Here is a 25,427-nt window from a genome sequence, read left to right as displayed (position 1 = left end):
TATGATAGTATAAGGAAAACCTTTTATAGACAAGGAGATTATACAGAAACCATTGTTCATTTTCTGTTAGTTGATTCTAAATACCCTGAAATACTGTCATTCTCTTAAATTGTTTTACATTGTTTTGATATATTTGATGCTACAGTACACAAAGTTATACTCAAAGATTTTAAGGAAAGAGACAATATGGTAACTACTTTTATGTCGGGATAATCTTCTGGTGAAACACTATTTTGCTTAAATGTTATGTTTTGATCTGCGCTGATTTGCTGTTATGCCCTCTTTTATCTCAATCTCCATTTCATTATTTACTTTTTTATCCTTTTAATTAAGGGAAAATAAATTTAAAAATAGCAGGATATATTATAGTAACCCACTTTGACTTTCCATTATCATGATTTAAAGCCCTGTATTGCTTTCACCATCTTGTTTTGACTGATGTTCCTCTATTCTGTTTTGCTTGATAGTACCAGGTTCGAAAGTTTAGGCAACAGCTGTGAAGATAATGGGATTCATTATGACGCCCATTCTGGTTGACTATTATCTACTTTTGAAGACCTATAATGTCTCCAATGTTTTGGTTTTGTTGGTTTTGTTCTTTACTGTTTTGTTCAATTTTATTATAACTAATGATATAGGCAATTCTATTAGAGATATCAGGAGGCATTATGGTAACCATTGTTGATCACCTAGTATTATGCTTTTACATTATCTATTACGTCCACCCTTTTGATTCGACTGACTGTTCTGTTATGTCACATTTGGTTCTACTCTCTTTCAAAAAAGTAATAAGAACTGTGGAGCAACAAAACCCAAAATGTGTAATTGTCATTGTACAAAAGAGAGGAAAAGAAAGTGCTCTAAACGATATAACTGCATGTATATTTAAGTGTATAAGATAGATAATGATATTACTGAGTTTTGTTGAATCATTGAACAGAACTGTTTGCAGTCTCACTGTTGGAATGTCCAGTTTATAAGCTTTAATTTTGTAACTTGAACAATTATTTCTAAGATGACAAAATGTAATCCAGTAACTAGGGATTTCCTACTGTTTATTTCATTCTGTAAATCTGTATAACTTGTACCCTTTCTCTGCTTTTTTTTTCTTTTTCTCCTTAAATAAAATTAAAAAAAAAAAAAGAAAAGAAAATCATCATCCAGACGCTGGAATATAGCATCATGAAGAAGACAAGGAAAGGAGGAAGTGGGTCCCCTGGACACAGAAGTGCAAACTGAAGAGAGTGAAAAGAAAAACTTCATGGAAGAAGAAGGTGCTAGCTGGTGGTGTCTTTGCCCTGAGACAGGACTCCCTAAGCAAAAGGAGCTGTTGGAACCTGGAGACAGCTCCTGGGGTGATGCTTGTAAGTTGCCAATGGTGTGACAGTCACGGTGAGGGTGACGGCTGGTGACTTCGGAGGCCTCTGAAAGATGTGGCAGTGGAGGGGAACAACGGACATGGAGGACTGCACTGGCTGGTGATGTTGGTCTTGGTATTCCATGACTGAGATTAACTAAGGGTCACAGAAAATACGCCAAAGACTAGGCCAAACAAGCAACAACGTCTCATCTGCAACAAACTTAAGTAAGATCTTCATACAGACTCAAAACCCAAAAACCAGCTACACCTGAAAGATTCCTCAGAGAAGTAATAGTCATCTAAGGGTCCTAAATACTACCAATAAACTAACCCACCATGGGAAACTTACAAGCATCACCCCAGGAGTTAAACTAAAAAAAGAAAGAAAAGAAAATGAGAAGACACTTAAGCAAAATGCAACCCCAGACATCCAGTTTGCCAAAGGCAAATCCAGGGGGTAATGAGGTAGGACAACCTGAAAGCCCCCCACCAGGTCTCTCTGAGGTGGAAACATCAAAGCAATTGAATGAGGATCTGGAAAAAATGAAATCAGAAATCTCTCAAATAACTACAGAGATTACCAAAATACACACCATGCTTAGCAACAGTAGAGCAGACACAGATGAAAAAATAGACAAGTTTAAGAAAATTATGGAAAATAAGCATATGAAAAAAATGGAATCCATAAAGCAGATTCAAGCAGACACCCAGGAGAATAAAAACTCCATTGAAAGTATTTGAAGCAAATTAGACCAATATGAGTAGGACAGGATCTCAGATATTGAAGACAGGCTTACAGCAATCAGGAAAAGAAAGAGTTCTTAAAAATAGCAAGAGATATCTAGCAAATGCAGATGAGACAATGAAGAATAATAAGATTAATTGGAGTTAATGAACAAGCAGGCAATACCACCGATGACAATAAAAAAATGTTCACAGTCTAAAGAAACAATCACCTATAAAGGAAAGCCCATCATAATTATAGCTGAGGGCCAAGAATCTAGCTCAGCAGCATATGTTCTGTGTGACAAAGCACAAAGTTGTGAGTTCAATCCTGGTAACAAACAAACAAAAAACCACAAATATAGTTGACTTCTCAGCACAGACTCTCCAGTTAAGGAGAGCTTGGGAGTGAAGTACTCCAAGTTCTAAAGCGAAACAACTTTCAACCCAGATTAATGTACTCTGCAAAACTATCTTTTAAAACTGATGGAGAGGGCTGGGGATTTACCTCAGCGGCATAAGCACCTAGCTTGCAAGCAGGTAGTCGTGAGTTCGATCCCTGGTAGCGATAAAAAGAAAAAAGACCAAAAAAAATTAAAAAAAAAAAAAAAACTGATGGAGAAATAAGATGCTTCAGTAACAAAGAACATCTGAGGAAATTTATGACCATCAAACCAGCACTCCAAAATGTTCTGAAGGACATTCTTGAAAGAGATAATAAGAACTACAGCTTCATGTACCCCAAAGGAAGGAATCCATCAGGGAAGACAAATAATGACAGGAAGGGAAAAAATAGGTAAGAGCCAATAACAGGAAAATAAGATGACAAGGATAAGTCAATACATTTCAGTTGTAGCTATCAATGTTAATGGTCTTAATTCACCAATCAAAACAGACTGGCACAATGGATAAAGAAGCAAGATCCAACAATATCTGCCTATAAGAAACACATATAATTCAAAAAGGAATTGACAAACTGAAAGTCAAAGGATGAAAAACAATACTCTAGGCACCAGGAATCCAGAAAAAAAGCAGGGTCAGCTATTCTATTTGCAGACAAAGTGAATTTCAAGCCAAGACTGATTAAGACAGATAAGATCACTACATTCTCATAAAGGAAACAATCTAGGAGAAACACACACAATACACACACACACACACACACACACACACACACACACACACACACATATATATATATATATATACATATATAAATACCAGTACACCCAACTATGTAAAATGATTACTAACAAACATGAAAAAATCATATAAGCCCTAATACAATTATATTAGGAGACCTCAATACACCACTGTCACAAAGACAGATCAACTAGACAAAAAAATCAATAATGAAATATTAGAACTAAATCAAACTTTTGAACAAATGGACTTAGTAGACATCTATAGTGTTCCACCCCACAACTTCAGAATACACATTCTTCTCAGCTGTACATAGGATATTCTCTAAAATAGACCATATACTGACTTGTAGAACATGCTGAACTAAACGTAAAGGAATTGAAATTATCCCATGCATGCCATCAGACCACGCAGTGCAATGAAAATCCATGCCAAAGGAAACCACAAGAACTTCATAAACACATGGAAATTAAATAGCACCCTACAGGACAACCAATAGGTCACAAATGAAATCAAAGAAGAAATTAGACAGTTTTTACAGTTGAATGATAACAACAATACAATATACCAGAACTTGTGAAGCACAGTGAAAGCAGCCTTAAGAGGGGAATTCATAGGAGTGAATACCCAGATCAGGAAAACAGAGCAAGCACATGTAAATAACTTAATTTTGAATCTGAAACTTCTAGAAAAAGAAGAGCAGGCTAAGTTAAAGATCGTATAAGGAAGAAATTATGAAGATTAGAACAGAAATTAACAAACTGGGAACTAAAAAAAAATACAAAGAATTAATGAATTGAAAAGTCGGTTCTTTGAAACATTAAACTGACTATCAAAAAAACGAAAGAAAAGACTGAAATCCATGCAATAAGGAATGAAAAGGGTGAAATCACAACGAACCCTGCAGAAATCCAGAAAATCATCTATACCTACTTTGAAAACTTGTATTCTAATAAGATGCAAAATACAGAAGAAATGGACAGATTTCTGGATACATATGAATTACCAAAGCTGAATCAAGAAGATATAAAGCCTAAATAAACCAATATCAACAACAAATGAAATTGAAGATGTAACTAAAAAGCTATCAACAAAGAAAAGCCCAGGCTTTGATGGATTCACTGATGAGTTCTACAAGAAATTTGGAGAAGACCTAACATCACCACTTCTCAAACTCTTTAATGAAATTGAAAGGGCAGCAATACTTCCAAATTCATTCCTGGAAGCAAGCATTACTCTGATACAAAACCAGAGAAGGACTCAAATAGGAAAATTACAGGCCAGTCTCCCTAATGAACATGCAAAAAGCCTCAAGATATTGGCAAACAGACTGTAGCAAATTGTCAAGATTGCACACCAAGATCAAGTGGGATTCATCGCAGGGATGCAGGGATGGTTCAACATATATAGATCCATAAATGTATTTTCACTTTTTAAGTACTATATAAAAAATTACTTTGTACTCAAAATGTTCGTATTACAGAGGCCAGTGCAATGAGTTTGGGTCTAGGGTTTCAGGTAAGCAGTCACTCAGCCTGAAGCACAAATTGCCTATCACCAAGTGGCAAAGTCTGGGGGAAAACTCAGCAAAATTTCACACTGCATCAATTAACTACTTTTCTACAATAGCCTGCTATAGACTACACAACTGATCTCGAGATAAAGTTTATTTGCCCTGCATTTGAGATGTATAAATTCATTATTCCTATCATTTATACCTCAAAAGTAAAAGAGGGATTAAATCCAAGAGTAATGGAATACCTTAATTTTCAGAATATGGTAAATGAAACAGAATTTTAAAGATTATTTAGTTTCTAATCCACCAAATACCAATGAGCTAGGTGTGGTGGTACATTTCTGTAATCCCAGCACTTGGGAGGCTGAGGCAGGAGGATCACTACAAGTTTTGAGACTAACCAGGACTACATTGTGAGTTCAAGTCTAGCCTAAACTACATTACAAGACCCTGTCTCAAAAAAAATGAATACCAATAATAGAATCATCCTGATATGAACTGTGACGATGGCTAGTCTAGTTTTGGTATTATCACTTAACATTTCTAGGTTCTAAGGAAGATCAATAACTACATATTATAGTTAAGAGTTTGTTGTTTTGTTATATTGTGTTTTATTTTCTGAGACAGGATCTATGTATTCTAGGCTGGCTTTAAACTCATTACGTACTCCAGGGTGGTCTAAAACTCTTGATGATCCTCCTGCCTCAGTCTCCCAAGCACCATGATTAAAGGCATGAACCACTACGCCTGTCTATAATTAGTTGTTATTTAGCCATCATTTTTACTATATAACAGTTTTTATTAGAGCTCAAATTCTTGGCTCCTCTCTGTACTCAAACAGTAAAATACTTACTTTTACCATTGTTATGGCTTGTGTCTAAATGCTCCCCCAAGCTCTCATGCAGTCATGGTGGAGCTGCTTTTCAGAAATGGCTGGATCTGGAGTGTGTGGTGCTGAGATCAAGGGTGTGTAATTAATAAATCAGTCCACTGATTGGTTTGACATAGTTCTGGCTAACAGTAAGGGTGGGACTGCTACACCTGCCTTAGAGCAAGTAGCTGCATACAATATAAGTGATTGAAAGGAGTCTGTGACCTTTATTGCTTCGCTGTCTACTGCGTGCCATGAACTACTACTACTCTGTGACACCTGTCTGCCATGTGCTGCCCTACTTTCAAGCCAGCTGATTATGAACTGAAATTTCTACAAACCAGAGCTAAAAATAAACCTTTCTCCCTTGTGAGTGTTAGGTATTTTGTCTCAGCAACAAGAGAAAAGTAACTAAAACAACCATATGTATAAACATTAGGTAAAATTCCTTCATGTTTTATTTTAAATGTTTTGATGCATCTTTTAATGAAATATCTATGAACTAATAGAGCTACTTATAAAGGAAACTAATCTGATTTTATATTGTGGTCTACTTTTAAAATTTCTTAAATATGCTGAAATAAGGTATTAATACAATACTATATTATTTTACTTATATCTTAATCCACATTTTGTTTTGTTTTAGTACCGAAAATCAAATTTAGGACTTTGCACTTGCCAGGTAGGTGCTGTGCTGCTGAGCTGTGTCTCCAACCCATAATATAGAACTTTAATCCCAGTAAATTTTCTGGATTTACTGCCATCTGTCTATCGGTATTCATTGATACCATTTATTTTAGTTATGTGACATAATTCTATTCAACGTTAGTATGATTTTATTGTATATCAGAACCTAGGATTTTATCACACATTGTAATATACTCTATTCATTTAAACAAAATAATGATTTATGCAACACATTACATGATAAAAAGTACTTAATTTTTTCCAAAAAATTTTCCCCATAAAATTGCATTAAACACCTTTATATATGCCACCAAATATACTTTCAGGAGACGAGTCACATCACATTTAAATTGTCTATCTGCCCTTTCTTGATTTTGTAGTTTGTTGCTAGACCTTGCTATGACATTTCCACAGAATACAAAATTGGTAATTTTTACCTTGATGCAATGTTCTATAGGAATACTTCAGTTTTTAGCTGGCCAAAAACATTTTGTTGGAATATAAAATCTTTGCCAAGTAAACAAAAAAATCCGGAGGGGAGATTCAACTGGTTCCTTAAAAGAAAAGCTCAAATTTAATAGTAACCTACTTTGATTTCCTATTAACTTGATTTGAAATCCTGTATTGCCCTCAGCATCTTGTTTTGACTGATTTTCCCCTATTCTGCTTTGCTTGATAGTACCAAGTTCAAAAGTATAGGCAAAACTGTGAAGACAGTAAGATTCATTATGATGCCGATTCCAGTTGACTATTATCTTCTTTTAAAGTCCTGTAATGTCTCCAATTTGGTTTTATTCTTTACTGTTTTGTTCAATTTTATTATAACTGGCAATTCTTCTTAAAATAGCAAGAAGCAGTATGGTAACCATTGTTGATCACCTTGTATTTTTTTTTTTTTTTTGTCTTTTTCCTTTTTAGTGGTACCAGGGATCGAACTCACAACCGTCTGCTTACAAGGCAGGTGCTTAAGCCGCTGAGCTAAATCCCCAGCCCCCTGTATTTTGTTTTTACATTATCTATTATGTCCATCCTTTTGATTTGACTGACTCTGTTCTGATTGTCGCATTTGGTTTTACTCTCTTCAAAAAAAGTAATAACTGTGGGAGTAATAAAACCCAAAATGTGTAATTGTCATTGTACAAAAGAAAAAAAGAAAAGAAAGTGCTCTAAAGGTTATAACTGCATATATGTTTAAGTGTATAAGATAGATAACCATATTACTGAGTTGTTTTTTTTTTTGTTTTGGATCATTGAACAAAACTGCACTCTCACTGTTTGAAAGTCCACTTTATAAGCTTTAATTTTGTAACTTGAACAACTATTTCTAAAATGAGAATATGTAATCTATTAACTAGTGATTTCTTACTGTTTATTTTTTAAATTTTGTATTACTTGTATCTTTTTTCTGTTTTTTTCTTTTTCTCCTTAAATAAAAAAAAAAAAAAGATAGTCTGACACATAAGAGCTTTTTAAGACACTTGAATGATAGAAAATCAGTATCAAGCTGGGTATGGTGGTATATAGCTTAATCACAGAAGCCTAGAAACTGAGGCAGAAGGACTGCACGTTCAAGCCCAACCTGGGAACTTAGTGACTTAGCAAGACTCTGTCTCAAAAAACTGTAAAAATGGGATGTGGGGCAGGGGATAGGAGTAGTTCAGTGCAAAGGCCTTGGGTTTAATTCCCAGGATGACAATGACAATGATGAGGATGAAGATGAAGGAAGAGGAAGAAGAGGAGAAAGAGGAAGAAACAGATGACAAAGAAGAATGCTAGCTATTTCTTTTGCTTCTTTTTCTCCCTGTAAATCAATCCTTTGTTGAAATCAGTTCATCCTTGGTCAAAAATACATCTTTACACAGTAACTCTTATCTTCATGTCATAGGCATGGTAATCACTCTAATATTTTCAATTAATCCCATCAGTTTTTAAAAGTCATAATTTTAGACTAGCACAGCAAAATGCACTATAAACTTGGCTACTCAGAAAGTTAAAGTAAAAGGCTCATCTGAGCTTGGGAGCTGGAGGTCAGCTTGAACAACTTAGTGAGCCCCTTCCCTAAAAAAATTTAAATGAAATTTGCGACAATCCAAGATTCAAAACCCAGATTGAATATGCTTTGTGTGTGTGTGTGACACTTGGAATTGAATCCAGCATTTACCTGAGCCACTTCCCAGTCCTTTTGTTCTACTTTATTTTTTTTTTTTTTTTTTCACTGACAGGACAGTTTATTTTATTTAGGGGGTTAGTTTTTTTTTTTTTTTTTTTTTAATTTTTTTTTAAATTTTATTTAAGGAGAAAAGAAAAAAAAAGCAGAGAAAGGGTACAAGTTATACAGATTTGCAGAAAAAAAAATGAACAGTAGGAAATTACTAGTTAATGGATTACATATTGTCATCTTAGAAATAATTGTTCAAGTCACAAAATTAAAGCTTGTAAAGTGGACATTCCATCAATGATACTGCAAACAGTTCTGTTCAATGATCCAATAAAACTCTGTGATATCATATTCTATCTTATACACTTAAATATACATGCAGTTATATAGTTTAGAGCACTTTCTTTTCCTCTCTTTTGTACAATGACTATTACACATTTTGGGTTTCATTGCTCTCACGGTTCTTATTACTTTTTTGGAAAAGAATAAAACCAAATGTGACATAACAGAACAGAATCGGTCAAGTCAAAAGAGTGGACATAATAGATAATGTGAAAACATAATACAAGGTGATCAACAATGGTTACCATAATGCCTCCCGCTATCTCTAATAGAATTGCCTATACCGTTAGTTATAATACAATTGAACAAAACAGTAAAGAACAAAACCGACAAAACCAAACCATTGGAGACATTGTAGGTCTTCAAAAGTAGATAAAAGTCAACGAGAATGGGCGTTATAATGAATGTCATTATCTTCACAGCTGATGGCTAAATTTTCGAACCTAATACTATCCAGCAAAACAGAATAGGGGAACATCAGTTAAAAACCAGATGGTGAGAGTAATACAGGGCTTTAAATCGAGGTAATGGAAAGTCAAAGTGGGTTACTATAATATATCCTGTTATTTTTTTTTCTTTAATTAAAAGGATAAAAATTTAAAAAGTATTAAAAAAGTAAATAATGGAGTGGAGATTGAGATAAAAGAGGGCATAACAACGAAACAGCACAGATCAAAACATAACCATTTAAGCAGAATAGTGTTTCACCACCAGATAATCCTGACCTAAAAGTAGTTACCATATTGTCTCTTTCCTTGAAATCCTTGAGTACAACTTCGTATACTGTAGCATTAAGTATATCAAAACAATGTAAAACCATTTAAGAGAATGACAGCATTACAGAGTATTTAGAATCGACTAACAGAAAATGAATAATGGTTTCTGTATAATCTCCTTGTCTTTAAAAGGTTTTTGCTTATACTATCGTACATAATAAAATCCAGTAAGATACAACCTATTTAGACCATTGGAGACAGAAGGACAAAAGCTAGATGAGACTTCAAAACTAGATGATCTAAATCAGTATTACCTATTAAGATGTCATTTTCTCCAAAATAGCTGTTCCTATCATCCAATCTTCTCTGCCTCATTTCTGTTGAGCTCTTATTCTGTCAGTAGCTGTCAGTTTGTCTTCACTTTGTTCTCTGCTCCATTAGTTGTGGCCTCCACTATTTCTGGATTCTTTGTATTTTTCTTTTTTTAAAATATCCTGCAATACTCTCTGTAGAGTTGAACTGGTGGTTGCAAATTCCCCCAGTTCCTCTTTATCCTGGAAGCACCTTGTTTTTCCATCAATTTCCAGGGACAGTTGTGCAGGATATCTCAATCTTGGCTGGAGATTATTATCTTTCAAAGCTTGAATTATTTCCCCCCACGCTCTTCGTGATTTGATGGTTTGTGCAGAGAAATCTGCTGTAATTCTGATGGGTGTTCCCTTGTAAGTGATCTGTTTCTTGTCTCTGACAGCTTTTAATATTCTGTTCTTGTATTGAATTTCTGGAATTTTTATTATGATATGCCTGGGTGTTGCTCTGTTAGGGTTGTAGGTAGCTGGGGTCCTGTATGCCTCATACATCTGAGTATCTTTACCTTTTGCTAAATTAGGAAAATTCTCCTGGATTATTTCTGTGAGTAGCTTTTGTAGTTCATTTGTTTGTGTCCCTACTTCTTCTTTTATGTTCTTAATCCTTAAGTTATGGATCCTCTTATCATCTTCTTGTCTTTGTATTATTGCTGTTTGTTTCTTTGTTATTTTTAAGAAGTTTTTCATTTCATTCTCCCATATTACAATTCTGCCCTCCAGTTCAGATAGTCTGTCATTAGTTTCTTTCAAGCTGTTATGCCAGTCTTCGATAGACTTCTTAGTTTCTTGGTAGTCCCTTTGAACCTGCTTCACGTATTCTATGCTTTCCCTGTTTTCTCCATCAAACAATTCTCCCCTCTTTTTCTGTTCTTCCATTCCACCATCTGTTTTTTCTTGGGTGGGGCTTAGCATTTCTCTAACTATTTTGCATACTTCTAGCTTCAGGTCGTTGATAACTTCATTCCTGAATTGGTCTATGAGGCTCTCTATATGGTGCCTTATGTGTAATGGTGCGGTGTCTGCTATTGCCTGTTTCTCAGAATTGGGGGCCGAGGAGCCTTTCTTGTTGCTGCCTCTTCCCATATTCTCTGTTCCTTATATATGCAAGCTTATATGAGAGGCCCAGCTTCTCTCCCTGTCAGCCACAGCCTGATTGAATTGCCCCGGTTAGGTGTTCCCACTCACCGCTGTGCACCAGGCAGCCTACGCGGGGGCCTGCCCCTCCCGGCCTCCGTCAGGCTCTGGGATCTGGTTTGGGCCAGCCTACTGGGTCTGCCGGCAGCGTCACGCAGGCCAGGCACTTTTCACCAATCCCGCCCGAGGGGGGAATGTGTGGCTGGAGTCTCCACTGCGCCCTGCTCCCGCAGGACTGCTCGGGCCCAGAAAGTCCGCTGGAGTCAAACTGTGGTGGAGTGTCAGTTTCTCTCACTCACCTCGCCACAAGTCAGAACATGCCTCCCTGCCCGTCCTGTTTTCGACTCCGTTCACAGACTCCCGTTCTCAGAGTTTCCGCGCGTCTCTCTCCTTGCCGAGCCGATGTAGAGGCAGCCAGCCACTGCGCGGCGGGAAACCCAAATCGCGGCTTCCAATGGCGCAGGGTCCAGCCTCAGCAGCGAGACTTTTCTGTTCCTGTTTTAGCACCAGGACTGCATTCCAAGTTGGTTTCTCTCAGCCCAATTCGTTCCTGAGTCAGCAGAGCATAACTCCACCTGCTTATGTCTCTTTAGTCTGCACCATATCTGGCTTCTGAGCCTAGTTTTTCAGAGAGCCTCCGGTAGTTGCTGTTATCTGTCCGCCATGTTCTCCCGGAAGTCTATTCTACTTTATTTTTATTTTATTATAAATCAGGGTCTTGCTTAGTCACTGTTGCCCAGGCTGGCTTCCAGCTTGTGAACCTCAGGTCTCAGTTCCCACAGTGCAGGAATGCATCACCACATCCAGCTTACTGATAATATTTAATAGTAACAGCCTCATAATTTCCTGTTATTTTCACATTAATAAGTCCATTCATTAGCTATTATCAAAGTATGTCAATTTTTTCAAGTAGGTTTTTAATATATAAATATAACTTTAAAAAATAGTTATTAAGGTTTCAAAATAGGTTAAAAGTCCAGGCTGTATATAGAATCATCACACACTGTAAACTATAAACAAATTCTTGACTTCAATTTAAATAATGGAGCTAAGATTTTCTATAGGAAAATTACCTTACGTATTCTAAGATAAATAAAAATTCGTAATACTCTTGATCTAATTCTTCTACCATATTGTCTATTAAAGATGTATTTCCAGGTATAGTTTTTGTCTTTGCAGGGCTGGGGACTGAACCCAAGGCCTTTGGACTAAACTATATCTTTGGTTCTTTTATTTATTTTAATTTATTTACTTATTTATTTATTTTGGAGACCAGGTCTTCCTAAGTCACAACTGCCTTCGCTGGGCTTGAATTTGTGATCTTCCTGCCTCAGCATCCCACAGTGCTAGAACCACCACTTCCAGCTTCCAGGCATCATTACATGACACATACCTGCTGGTTCCTCTACCTACCTTTTCTTTGTGTGATACACAGATCATTTTAAAATATAAAGAAAGTTAATCCCTCAACTTGTAACCACTCTGAATTTATTTTATAGCACTTTTATTGAGACATTATGTAACTTACTGATCAGAACTGTTTACAAATATAATGCTTGGCCTTTCAGACAATTAAAAATACTTTTAAGTACTAAAATTTTACATCATGAATTGTTTAACTCAAGAAATGTTTCAATGATGAAAACTAACAGAAGAAAATTTAAACCAAAAGTAGAATGATTTACACAAAAACGGTATTTCCCTTCCTTTTATCAAAAGAACGAAAAGGAAAAGGGAAAAAACAGGGCAAGAGGCAAGAAAAATAATCTTTTTCCTCCCTCATTTTCAAAAAGAAAGAAAACTCTGAGGTCTCAGCAAATAATGTAGTCAACCAAGTCAGTTTATATTAAGGCATCGTCTTTACATGTTGTTGAATCCCATCATCCCTTTCATGTTGCCAGCAGCACCCTGTTGAAACTGCCTCATCATTGACTGAAGTCCTGCCATCCCACCTAGAGTAAAAGCAAAGACAAGTAATTCTTGAACAGAATTTGAAAGATTTGTTATTTTTGCCTAACATGTATTTAACTTCTAAAAAACACTGGGTTCTGATTGCAAGTTAGTCATTAGTCCTAAAGAACATAACAACTAAAAATTTGTGGGGTTTTATTGCATTTGTTTGTTTAGAGATAGGGTCTCACTATGTAATCCAGGCTGACCTTGAACTCACTATGTAGTCCAGATTGGCCTCAAACTCACAGTGATGCTCCTACCTCAGCCTCCCAAGTCCTGGGATTACAGGCATGTGCCACCACTCCTGGCCTTGAAATCTGTATTATCAGTGTCCTCATGTATAAAAAGAGAATGAATAATCTACCATATTGAGGTATTTAGAGGAGTAAAAGAAAATACGAAAAGATCTTAGAACAGCACCTCTGTCATTACATCTAAATAAAAAATTTCTCTGGCAAGACCAAGAATCTTCTTGTAAACAAAATTAAGATACATAAAAGTTGTCATTTATTAAACATCTATTATATGCTTGACATAGTATGGTTTCGTGTATATCAGCTCATTTCATCGTCCTGATTTCCTGATGAGAAATGTTATTTGTGATTTCACACAAGAGGAAAGTGATGTTCGGAAAGTTTAAGGGACTTTTCAAAGTTACACCAATAAAGCAGAATTGTGGCTCAAACTCCCTATGTAATTTCAAAGCCAATGAACATACTCAGTATCAAAAGAGGGCAAAAGATCAATAGAACAAGCACTAACAGATGATTAAATAGCTTGCTCAAAAATCACACAGAGAACAAAAAAAATCACAAAGAGCCAGGTGTGGTAGTGCACACCTGTAATCCCCGTATTCAGGAGGCTGAAAGCAGGATTGCTATGAGTCTGAGGCCAGCCTGAAATGCATAATGAAACCCTGTCTCAATAAACCAAAACAAACAAACAAAAATATATAAACAACAATAATAACAAAAAAAACCACAGGGTAGCAATAGAAGAAAAATTAAAACTTCAGCTTATCTAGTGCTACTAATTGTTCCATCTTTTTTTTTTTTTTTTGTCTTTTTCATTTTTATTGGTACCGGGGATCGAACTCACGACCGCCTGCTTGCAAGGCAGGTGCTTATGCCGCTGAGCTAAACCCCCAGCCCCCTAATTGTTCCATCTTAGGATCAGATGGTCATTTCCCTCAAATATGTATCTTCTGAACAGATTTTTATAACACCCAACAAAAGATTTACCACTAAAATTCAATCTTTACCAATTAAAAGGTATATTAGCAACTGGTAACAATTTTGTATTTACCCATGTGATGAAGAACTCTTGGATCCATCATTTTGGCCATCTGTTGATTCAATTTTGCCATCTGTGACTGGCTCACATTCTTAGACATGTCACCACCTGAACAAAACAATATATATTTCAAGTCCATAAAAATCATTTTCTTTATTATCTTGAATCTGAAAAAGTTAAACTACATTAAAAATACATTTTAAGTCCTAAGAGCTGTAATATGACATTCAACAGTGAATTTTCTAGTGCTAGTAGTACTCTTCCAGATTAATATTTAGTTTCTGAATTTGTCATTTCATTTTAATTAACAATGAGCTTATTTTTCTTACCTTTGAAAAGTCCTTTGATGCCTCCCATCTTTTTCACCATCTGTGCAAACTTGGTATATTGTGTCAAAAGTTCCTGAACATCTCTGGTTGACACACCTGATCCTCGGGCTACTCTTTGGATTCTTCCTGGCTGCTTACTAAAAACCTTGGCACCATCTGTACTGTCCAGCTCTGAGGGTGAGGGTCAGTTACTTTCACTTACATGCAAGTATTATTCATCATCAAAGCAGTTATGTGAAATGGGCAATATATTAGTTCATAGAAATTAACAGCAGTTTCTTACATACAGAAGAACAGATATAACAAATGATCAAATCACCACACAGATTTAACAAATGTTATCACTTGCCATGTTTGCTTCTGGTTTTTAAATATTAAATATGAAACATACTCAAAAGAACATTATAGTATTCATGAGCTATAAAAAACAATGGAATAAATGCACATGTACCTTACTTGCAGTTTAAGTAAAACAACATTCTGAAAACTCTTGAACCCCCTTGTCCAGCCTTTCTATATTTCGGTTTCTACCCTTTCAGTGCCCTCCACATACTAGAGGTATATGGTATATTTCAAAACAGATCAGAACTGCTCTCCTTAATTGTATCCTAAATTAACTATTAACCTTAAAAAATTATTAACCTTTAGTTTATAATGAAGGTTACATAATCAGGAGGAAAGTTTCATCTATAATGAACAGAAAAATTGTATTTCTTAACATCAAGTAATTATTAATAGTATACTTTACTCATTTCTGTAGCACATAAAAAAATAAGTTAATAGCCAGGCATGGGGCCTATGCCTGTAATCTTAGCACACTGGGAGGCAGAGGCAAGAGGATCACAAGTTCAAGCCCAGCCAGGGCAACATAGCAATTTGAGATCCTGTCTCAAGATAAAAAAATAAAAAAGGGGTTAGGGATATAGCCCAGAGGGAAGCTCCTAAATTTAATACAAGTACTACAAAAGAAAGAAACAAACAAACAAAAAAGGTCAAATCCGGTGGTGATTTCCTATAGTCCCAATGTTTAAGATGACAAAGCAGGAGGATTGGAAACTCAGCTACACAGCAAGACTCTATCTCAAGACCACCACCACATCAAAAGCAACCAGTTAATTCCCTCCAGTTTTTGAAACTCAGAATATGAGGCACAGTTCTTCTGGCTTTACTTGCACACAATCCCAGGAATAGGATGGAGGTTAGTCAACATTTGTATCATCTCTATATTCTCTCTAGGCTTTAACAGCCTTCAATAAGTGGCTGGCTAGCCCCAGTCTAAAATCTCCAGAAGAGATGACCCATTATGTCAAACAAGGCAGTCCTTGTTACTTTGTTGGATACGCAATTATAGAAATTTTCTTCCAATACTAAACTGAAATGGGTTTGGCACTTCTATTTCAGTTTGTGTGTACATTTCCTTTCAGGTATTTTTTTAAAATAAGGCTGTCAGATACCACCATATCTCCTACATAGATACTGGCTTAGAGTAACTTAAAAGTTCCTACTCAAAGTGTTATGATTACAGAATTAAGAGTTACTATAAATCTACCTAAAAAAATCTCAAGTCTAATTTCTCCTTCTTGTCACCCAAACAGTGAAATTTCAACTTACTGATATTTAAAACATTGATCCTGAGTCAAGTAACCTGCCTTCTTACCTTGGTCATTCATACTATCCATTATGGTCATTAATTTCTTTAGTCTTGCCATTGACTCCTGTTCATTTCCTTTGCTCATAAAATCTGTTCCAAAGCCAGGGATCATCCCCTAACATAAATTTAAACATAAAGTCATTAATAGCTGAAGATTAATTGTTGAGATGCCCATAATTAATACTGGCATTGTTACTAACACTAATTCTTAAAAGGGTCTATTTTTACCCAAATAATTAAAGTAAGTGTATCTATTCTTAGAAATTTTAACAAAAAACAAGTAAGAAAGTATTTTTAAAAAATTATATATAAAGTAATTTTTAAGGATGACTAACCAAGATCTGACTGAAGGGGCCCATTTTCATGATATTTTGAAATTGTTCATACATGTCTCTCAACGTAAACTGACCTGCAATACAAATCATTAAGGCACATTAGAGAATGTATACATCCTTTCAACAGACTAATTTTTTGCTGTTATCATGGATTCATTTTGAAACACACTTATAAATATTCCATGAGTAAATATTCACTGAGCAGTTACTTGTGTACAAGGACACCTGTAGGGAACACAGAGGCACATAGATTCTACCTCAGATCAACTTACTTCCTATAAGAAAAATAGACATATACAAATAATAGGAAACTTAAAAACAAGGCACACCATCCCTACTAGAATGAAAAGCTTGTCAACACTGAAGTTAAAGAGGATGTGGAACAAAAACAGCTCCCATATACTGCTGGTGAAAATATTATATAGCAAAACCATTTCAGGGTATTATTTGAAGTTTCTTAAATAGCTTAGTCATCCCCAATAGGAAAATGGATGGCAGGTGAAATATTACACTCCAATAAAAAGAATAAATTGTAATCAAATTGCAACTACATGAATGACTATCAGAAAAGTATGCACTGGGCCTGTTTGTGCCCTCTTGTAATTCTAACACTCAGGAAACTGAGGCAGGAGGATTCAGAGTTCAAGGTCATACTGGGCTACTTAGAAAGTTCAAGGCTGACGTACACTACACATCAAGACCGTGTCTCAAAACAAACAAGTTATGCTGAATCAAAAAAACCAGACTGAGGGGCTAGGGATTTAGCTCAGCAGCATAAGCGCCTGCCTGGCAAGTGCGAGGTCGTAGTTTGATCCCCAGTACCACCAAAAAAAAAAAAAAAAAAAAAAAAACAAAAAAACAGACAAAAGAAAAATCATAAAAAAGGGACATATTCTAGAATTTCTAATATATGAAGTAGTAAGGTTAATGGAGTGTGGGTTACTGTGTATTTGAAAAAATAAGAGGAATGATTTTTTAGAATTTGAGTGTTTCACTATATATAAATTCACTTCAATTTTGTTTATTTGTTTATGAATCTTTTTCTTCTTATGCTTTCTTAAGACAGGATCTTGCTACGTAGTTCAAGCTGTCCTTAAACTCACTATGTAGCGCAAGATGGCCTCAAAGTTGCAAATCTTTCTACCTCAGCTTCCCAAGTGCCACCAAGCCTGGCTTAACTTCAGTTTTAAAAAGAGAAACAGAAAAGGAACAAAGCAAAGGACAAAGAATATTCCCTATTTCCTAAAGATTTTTTAGAAAAGGTATTTGGTTTTAGGTATTCTGGATTTGAAGCAGTAGTACAATATTTAAAAGAAACACAGCAGGCAGTTAGAAATATAGAATTAATCCCAGTACTATGAGAGACTGAGTGCAAGTGCAAGCCTGGGCAAGTGCAAGCCCAGGCTGCGCAATTTAACAGCTAGCAAGACTCAGCCTCAATGGGCCTGGGGATTTAGCTCAGCAGCATAAGCACCTGCCCTGCAAGCAGGCAGTCGTGAGTTTGATCCCGGTACTGATAAAAAGGAAAAAAAAAAAGACTCAGCCTCAAAATTTTTTTAAAAAGGCTGGAGAGACCATGCTCAGAAGTGAAATAAATGAAACTCACATTTGTAAATATCATAGTCTCTGTAGTGTAAAAAAAAAACTGAAAAAGTAACAAGACCCAAAATGTGCAATAAGATCCAAAATGTGATAATGAAAGGGAAAGAAGGGTAAAGATTATTTATATGTGTATATATATATATATATATATGTGTATGTATGTATATGTACACATATACATGTGTATGTATAAATACACAAGATAGATAGCTATACTACTAATCTCTGTTAGTTCATCCAAAAGAGCAGTTTGTGCTTTTACTGCTTGACTGATCATTTTTTACATGCTTAAATCTTATAACCTAAACAACTACTTACAAGATAGCAATATGCAATATATTAGTGTTAATGTCCTACTATTTTTTGAAATTCTGTATCATTTCTATCCTTTTTTTTTGCTCTGCTTTATTAAAGTAAAAAAAAAAAATTTAAAAGGCTGGGGATACATGTCAGTTTGAAGGTATGAGGTTCAATCACTCAGATTGTCCAAAAGGAAAACAGGGTTAAAACTAAAATATGTATTTGGCTATTATAAAGTGTTCATGGACGTCTAAAACTATGATAACATAGGAAATCCACTGTGATAGAATTCAAATGGAAAACTTCATTTTATTTATCTAAATACGATGTATTGATATATTATGTATGTATATATTATTTCTTTATTTGATTGATTGATTCATTGATACTGAAGATTGAACCCAAGGTCTTGTGAATGCTAGACAATTACTCTGCCACTGAGCCCTCAAATGAAATTTTAAATAGAAAAGTCATCCAAGGACAGTGTCTTACATCTATAATTTCACATTTGTGAGACGAGGCAGTAAAAGCACAAGTTTTAGTTCAGCCTAGGCATCTTAATGAGATCTCAAAATAAAATTCATTAATTTTTTTATTTTAAAGAGAAAAAAACAAAAACAAAATTTGAAAACATGGTAATAGCAGGCAACAATAGTTAATATATCATGTATTGGTATCTTTAAATTAGTCAGAGTACAAGATATAGGAATCAAAATAAAATTTAGAAAGGGGGCTTTGGGGACCAGGAGTGTACTTCAGTTCTGCAGCACTGGTCTAGAATGCTGGAAGCCCTGGCTTTGATCTAGGGAGGGTAAATAGGAGGAGGTAGGGAGCAGGGAGAAAAATGGCAACTAACACAAATAAGAAATGTAAAAAAAAAACCCATTGGGAATTAAATGGACCTTAATAACCTCATACATGCATACAGCATTAGGAGCAAAAATAAATATGCTGAGGTATATAGAGAAAGCCAGGTTTCAAAAAGCAGACATGGTTACATACCATACAGCCTAGAAATGGTGCCAGAAGCAGTATTAGCAGTTTCGAGATGCAGGAAGGTGTGAGAGAATTAGGCAATGAATAAAAAATTCATTCCCTCAATAAACATTTACTGAAGACTTATGTGCCAGGCGCTGAGCTAGGTACCATGAACATAAAAGAGGAACACAGCTATAAACCTTACTTCCAATTTCAAGCAGGGAAGACTGTATCAAATAACTATGATGAATAATACAATTAATTACAGAGTATAATAGAAACAAATCAGAGGATTCTAACTTAAACAAAATAAAATGTCCCTGACAAAGGACATTTAAGGAATGAGATGAAGTACAAATATGAGTTAGCCAGCATGGCCAGCAGAGAGAGTGGAGGCAGGTAGAAATGTGTCTAAAGGCATACAGGTGAAGCCAGACAAGGAGCTAATAGCACTTAAAGCCGCCTAATAGGAAACAAGTAAGCAGCTGCACTTTTGGGTGACAAGGGAGAATGAAAGCCAGAGGTTAACCACACTGTTAAACAAATGAGTAAACTACACATTGCCCAAAATAGACAATCAGGATGCAGCAACAAACTGAGTAAGACCCTATCCAGAAATCCTTGCCTCTTTTCTAAAAAAATCATGAATAATTAATGGATTCCATTCAGACCCCATAAAAGTAAAATGCTTCCATTGGACTGTACAACTCTTGAGACAGCTGTCAACTCAGTAGCCAGCTCTGCTGTCTGTTTTCTTCCTATGATGAACTTTTGTTTTTTGTTGTTTTGAGACAAGGTCTTACTATGTAATTCACATTAACCTTGAACTCACTATGTAGCCTAAATTGGCCTCCTAAATGCTACGATTATAGGAATACATCACCACACAGTGGAATTTTTACTTTAGCCTTAAAACTAGCCCATGTATGATTTCCATCTTATAATTTTCATCTTAAATGCAGTTAAGAACCCACACTAGAAAGTTAACAGAGGAATAGTAAAGGCAATGGCCCATGTCTAGGGCAGCAATTGTACATTTAAGAAACTGAAGGAAGTCAGCATGCCTGACACACTAAGTGTAACTGCCAAAACATGACATAGAAGATCTCGGCTGGATGGTAAAATCACTTAAAAACATTTTAAGGACAAGAGAAAACTACTGAAGGATTTTAAAAGGACAGCAATAGTATCAGATTTGTATTTCTGAAAGGTCTTTTTGTTGCAGTATAAAAAAAATCAGAGAAAAAGAGTCTAGGAAGCTGGAAAATCTATAAAAAAGATTCAGTAATTCAGGTAAGATAGAAACTATCATAGTTGTTGGGCAGCTGGAAAGAAGAGGACAGAATGGATGGAGATATTTTATATATATATAGTACTGGGGAACAAACTCACAACCTCATGCTTGCAAAGCAGGCGCTTATAACGCTGAGCTAAATCCCCAGCCCCAAAAGGAATATATTGAGGACTAGTTAAATGACTGGGAAAGAGATGGGCAGACTGAGAAAGAAATAATGGCAACACCCAGGTTTCTGACTAGCAACAGGACAAATGATGCTACCATTCACTGATGGTAGGCTGAGATGGGAAGGATACACTGAATTTGAAGCTTCCATGGATATTCAAGAATGATCAAATAAACATACAAATATGAAACTCCAGGGAAATATGGCGTAGGATGATCCCACGTAGGGAAAGGGGGGACACTTAAGAGGTGCTAGTGCATGACAGGAAGAGCAAAAGGAGCAAAATTGCAGAATAGTGTTTAGCCACTAGAATTAAGGCAAAAGATCACTTTGATAAAAACTGGAATGGTCAATAATAATATATGTTGAATGTTTATAATATGCTGGACATTTCACACATATCAGCCAATGTAATCTTTGCAATCATATAAAACAGTATTGCCTATTTTTTATAAGAAAGAAATCAAGGCTAAGTACTTAGAAAAGTTTACATAGCTAAAAAGTAGATCACAGATACAAACGAAAGTATGCTACACATGAGAACGTGAGCTTTTAATCACAGTGACATACTTCTCTACAGGAACGGTCTCTCCTGTGGAGTGAATAGAGTATGTGTGCATTTAATTTTATCCTTGAAAATTTCTTTACACACACACATAAATGCATAATATATATAATGTTGAACAAAACAGATTAAAAGAGTGTTCTAACTTACTTTTCAGCTTTCTTTAAGGAACCCAATAAAAGCCTCAATTTTAACCTTAAGGCAATTTGATTACAAGAAAATGAAAACAATTCTGTTCAGATGACTGAGAAACAAAATTATTTACATACAAATTATCTAAAACAATAAGCATCTTAAGATCTAATAATACATATTATTACTTAAATAGTGGCTTTTTTCTTTCCTTTTTTATTTTGATTTTTTTTTACTTTGATAATAGTAGCTTTGTCAAAAAGAAATGAAGGAAAGACATCAGAGATCAAATGATCTTTTGCAATTCATACCATGTTTCAACTTCTCTATAAGAGCTTCATTGTCATCCAACTTCAACTCATTGACTTTATCAATCAGTCCCTCAATGTCACCCATACCTGTAAGACCCCCAAAAATAAAAGTCAACAATAGTACACTCTGCTTTACCTTACACAAAACACATTCATGTTTCTAATGGCACTGCAAGGCAGTCTAGGTATTCCTGCTACATCTTACAGGTGAGGAGACTGAAGCTAGAGATCAAATGGCGCCAAAGAAGGGCCTCCAGCACAGGGCTTAACTCCAAATTCTCTGCTAACTAAGCACCTTAACATTACAAAAATGTTAATATCATTACTACTACTACAATCATGTTTTCTGCACTATGCTCTAAAGCTATTTTCCAAAGAACTTGCATCTAATACTTCATCTGATTAACTATACTCTAGAAAACAGATAAATATCATCCCTATTTTACAAGTGAGGAAGATAAATCAGAGAAGGAAATGAATTTTCTTAAACTAGTAAGGACAAGATTAAAATCCTAAACTGTTTCAAAAATCCAACAAATTTCTCAGAGATTTTTCTATATTCCCATCACTGTACATACCAAGAAGTTTGCTGATGAAAGGCTGTGTTTTGAAAGGTTCAAAGTCATCTATATGTTCTCCTGTACCAATGAAAATAATTGGACTTTTTGTGGCAGCAACTCTGCATAGAAAAAGAAAAAAATATATATATATAAAACCTCAAAAAAGAAAACAAAGTTCAAAGGCAGATTTTCAAAGCTAAACAGACAAAGGAACAAAACTCAAACTTATTTTCACTAGTTAGAACTATATCACAAAGGCTCTAGAATTCTATTTAAACTTCCTTTAGAGGCCATCTCAGGTCCACTACGTATTTTAGAAGAAAAACAAGTAACTCATAAATAGACACATGCATAACCAGACACACAATAACATCAATGATACTTACGCACTGAGTGCACCACCTCCTTTTGCGTGACCATCAAGTTTTGTCACTATTACTGAGGCTACATCTACTTTATCTTTAAAAGCCTTAGCTTGGGCCTCACAAGCCTGCCCAATGGAGGCATCCATCACATAGACAATGTTATCAGGTTGCTAGAAAGTTTAAATAAAAAAGGATACATATTTTTATTGATTTTAACAAATGTCACCATTAGAAGCTAAAGAAAATTTACTACAAATAATTATTCATTCAATAAATATTTATTGAGGGAGTACGATGAATTAAGTACATAGGTCCTGAGGACAAATCAGTAAGAAAATTTTTGTGTTTCCAGCACTGCAAATATGAGCATGAAAGAAAATCTTGCCTTCATGGTACGTGGCAGATAAGATACAAGAGCCATCTTTAGGCAGTATAGTCAGGGAAATGCTTGCTGGAGGTAGAGGAACACTGTTGGAGCTAAGGTGTGAATAAAAAGTTATGTGAAGATATGGAAGAATAGCATAATGGACAAAGGAACAGCAAAAACAAATCGGAACAAAGTAAACAAAGGAAGTGGCACCAAAATTAGTAAAACAGGCTGAGGTACTTCCTTCAGATCTGTTTACCTTGGTCAAAATAACCACATAAATAATCAAGAATCTTATTAGCACTAGCTACTACTCCAAAAATACTGCCAACATCCCAAAGGCAAGACATGAAATATATGTTACAGGTTATCTATAAACTGCTACTACTCCCCATGTTACTTTTATCAATTTTAAAGACACTAAATAATGATTCATATTTTTAAGTGCTTCACTCTGAAAAACTTCCTTTTGTTTTTTGCTACCAGAGATTAAACTTACGACCTTGCGCTTGCCAGGCAGGAGTTTATGCCAGTTTATGAGCTAAATCCCCTGCCCTGAAAAACTTTCAAAATTCACTTGTTTCCAACTGAATTTAAATAACTTACATAAAGGAAATTCAACAGATAGTGAGACTTAATTTGTCACATTTTTGTTATTTTTTTCTAGTTTAAAGCCCAAAATGTTGCGATTAAGTCCTTCACACAGAAATACAGGTGCACAAAAACAAAACAGAAACAAAATTACACTCTGCCTTATAGGCAAAGAGTAATTTACATTAACCATAGCATCAACCAGATTTTATAATTAAATTAACCAAAATCATTAAGGTGGTGTTCCATGGAAAGCTACTTACTATAGCATTAGCAACTTGAAGCATTTCTTCAAACAAAGAGTCTTCTTGTTTGTGGCGGCCACTTGTATCAACAATAATAATTTCAAAATTTTCATTTTTGAATTTCTCTACTCCCTCAGAAGCAATGATAACAGGATCCATTTCTGTATAGCTGTTTAACATGGACAAATTATTTACCAACCACAACAGTAAAACTTCCAAATATTATTAATTTGGAAATTGTCAGTGTATATCTTTATTCTGAAAGTCAAAATGATCATGATTTCAATTTAGAATAAAATTTCTCAGAAGTACTAAACACTGAAACTGACTTCTAGAGCAGCATGATGTAGTATCCAACTACAAAAGTCTGCATAATGATATTGTATGCCTTTTCTGAATGAGTTATTTCTTTAAAATTATTTATTTATATCTCCTTTAATAATTGAACTCATGCCCCAAAGCAGTGTTTTTTTTTGTGGTACTGGGGATCAGACTCAGAGCCTTGCCCATGCCTGAGAAACTCTATCACCAATCCACATACTCAGCTATACAAAGTGTTTCAGGTCCACTTTTCTATTTAATACTCTTTTGTAACCACTTTATAAAAATCATTAAATATTCTTTTTTATACTGGGGATCAAACTGGCCCTAAAAATCATTAAATATTCTTACAAAACCTAACTTTTAATGAGACAGAAGGATGGCAGTGAGTTCAAGGCCAGCCTGAATTACATAGTGAGATTTTTATCTCAAAAAAAAAAAAAAAAAAACCAAACCAGTAACTTAAGTTATATAGCATATACCATCAAATGGTTATGATATATTTTATTAAGTAAATGCCTTATTGTTGGATGTTTATAGGTTCGTTTCTTGGTATTAAAAAATGTGGCCAATAAAAATAGTACATGAATCTTATTTTTTATAAATTGAATATGGGTAATGACATGATCACTTAGGCCTTTGGCTTTTAAAGGAAAATACCCTGTATAGAAGTTTAATCCCATTTCTTTTTCATTTTAATAATCTCTGACAAAAATCTTTATCAACTTGAAAATCAAAAAATGAAGTCACATTTTACTTTGCAGTCTTCAGATTCGTGGCACTTTTTATACAAATTAGAAATGCCCAAGAAGAAGACATAATTACAAAAAAAATTTTTTTCCCCTAAATTAAGAACAGATCCAGGCATGGTGGCACATGCCTTAATTTAATTCTGGTGCCCTAGGAGGCTGAGGTAAAAAGATCACAAATTTGAGCCCAGTTTAGGCAACTTAATGAGACAGTGTCTCAAAAGTAAAAAAATAAGAAAAAGGCCGGGAATATAGCTCAGGGTGAAGGCCCTGGATTCAACCTCTGGTATCACCACAAC

General features: G+C 35.1%; 1 protein-coding gene across 2 annotated transcripts in view; it reads right to left on the bottom strand.

The window, feature by feature from the left end:
• Positions 1–25,427, bottom strand: part of LOC100714215 (signal recognition particle subunit SRP54) — a 71,946-nt gene that overhangs the window by 28,877 nt on the left and 17,642 nt on the right. The window contains exons 8-16 of one of the 2 annotated variants that reach the window (XM_003471847.5): positions 24,077–24,227; positions 22,877–23,025; positions 22,509–22,609; positions 21,931–22,017; positions 16,580–16,653; positions 16,251–16,359; positions 14,594–14,764; positions 14,277–14,372; positions 12,506–12,970 (exon numbers count right to left, since the gene is read on the bottom strand). In XM_003471847.5, coding sequence (XP_003471895.2) covers positions 12,879–12,970; positions 14,277–14,372; positions 14,594–14,764; positions 16,251–16,359; positions 16,580–16,653; positions 21,931–22,017; positions 22,509–22,609; positions 22,877–23,025; positions 24,077–24,227 — 1,030 coding nt within the window. In that variant the 3' untranslated portion in view covers positions 12,506–12,878. Of the gene's footprint in view, positions 1–12,505; positions 12,971–14,276; positions 14,373–14,593; positions 14,765–16,250; positions 16,360–16,579; positions 16,654–21,930; positions 22,018–22,508; positions 22,610–22,876; positions 23,026–24,076; positions 24,228–25,427 lie in introns of those variants that run through there. The other variant, XM_063224522.1, reaches the window with a different exon arrangement.

The sequence above is a fragment of the Cavia porcellus genome, unplaced genomic scaffold (genome assembly GCF_034190915.1).
Source record: "Cavia porcellus strain 051 isolate PalLab524CR breed Dunkin Hartley unplaced genomic scaffold, mCavPor4.1 scaffold_1, whole genome shotgun sequence".
Lineage (NCBI taxonomy): Eukaryota > Metazoa > Chordata > Mammalia > Rodentia > Caviidae > Cavia > Cavia porcellus.
The sequence above is the reverse complement of the archived record's forward strand: the minus strand, read 5'-3'. Positions and strand labels throughout refer to the sequence as shown.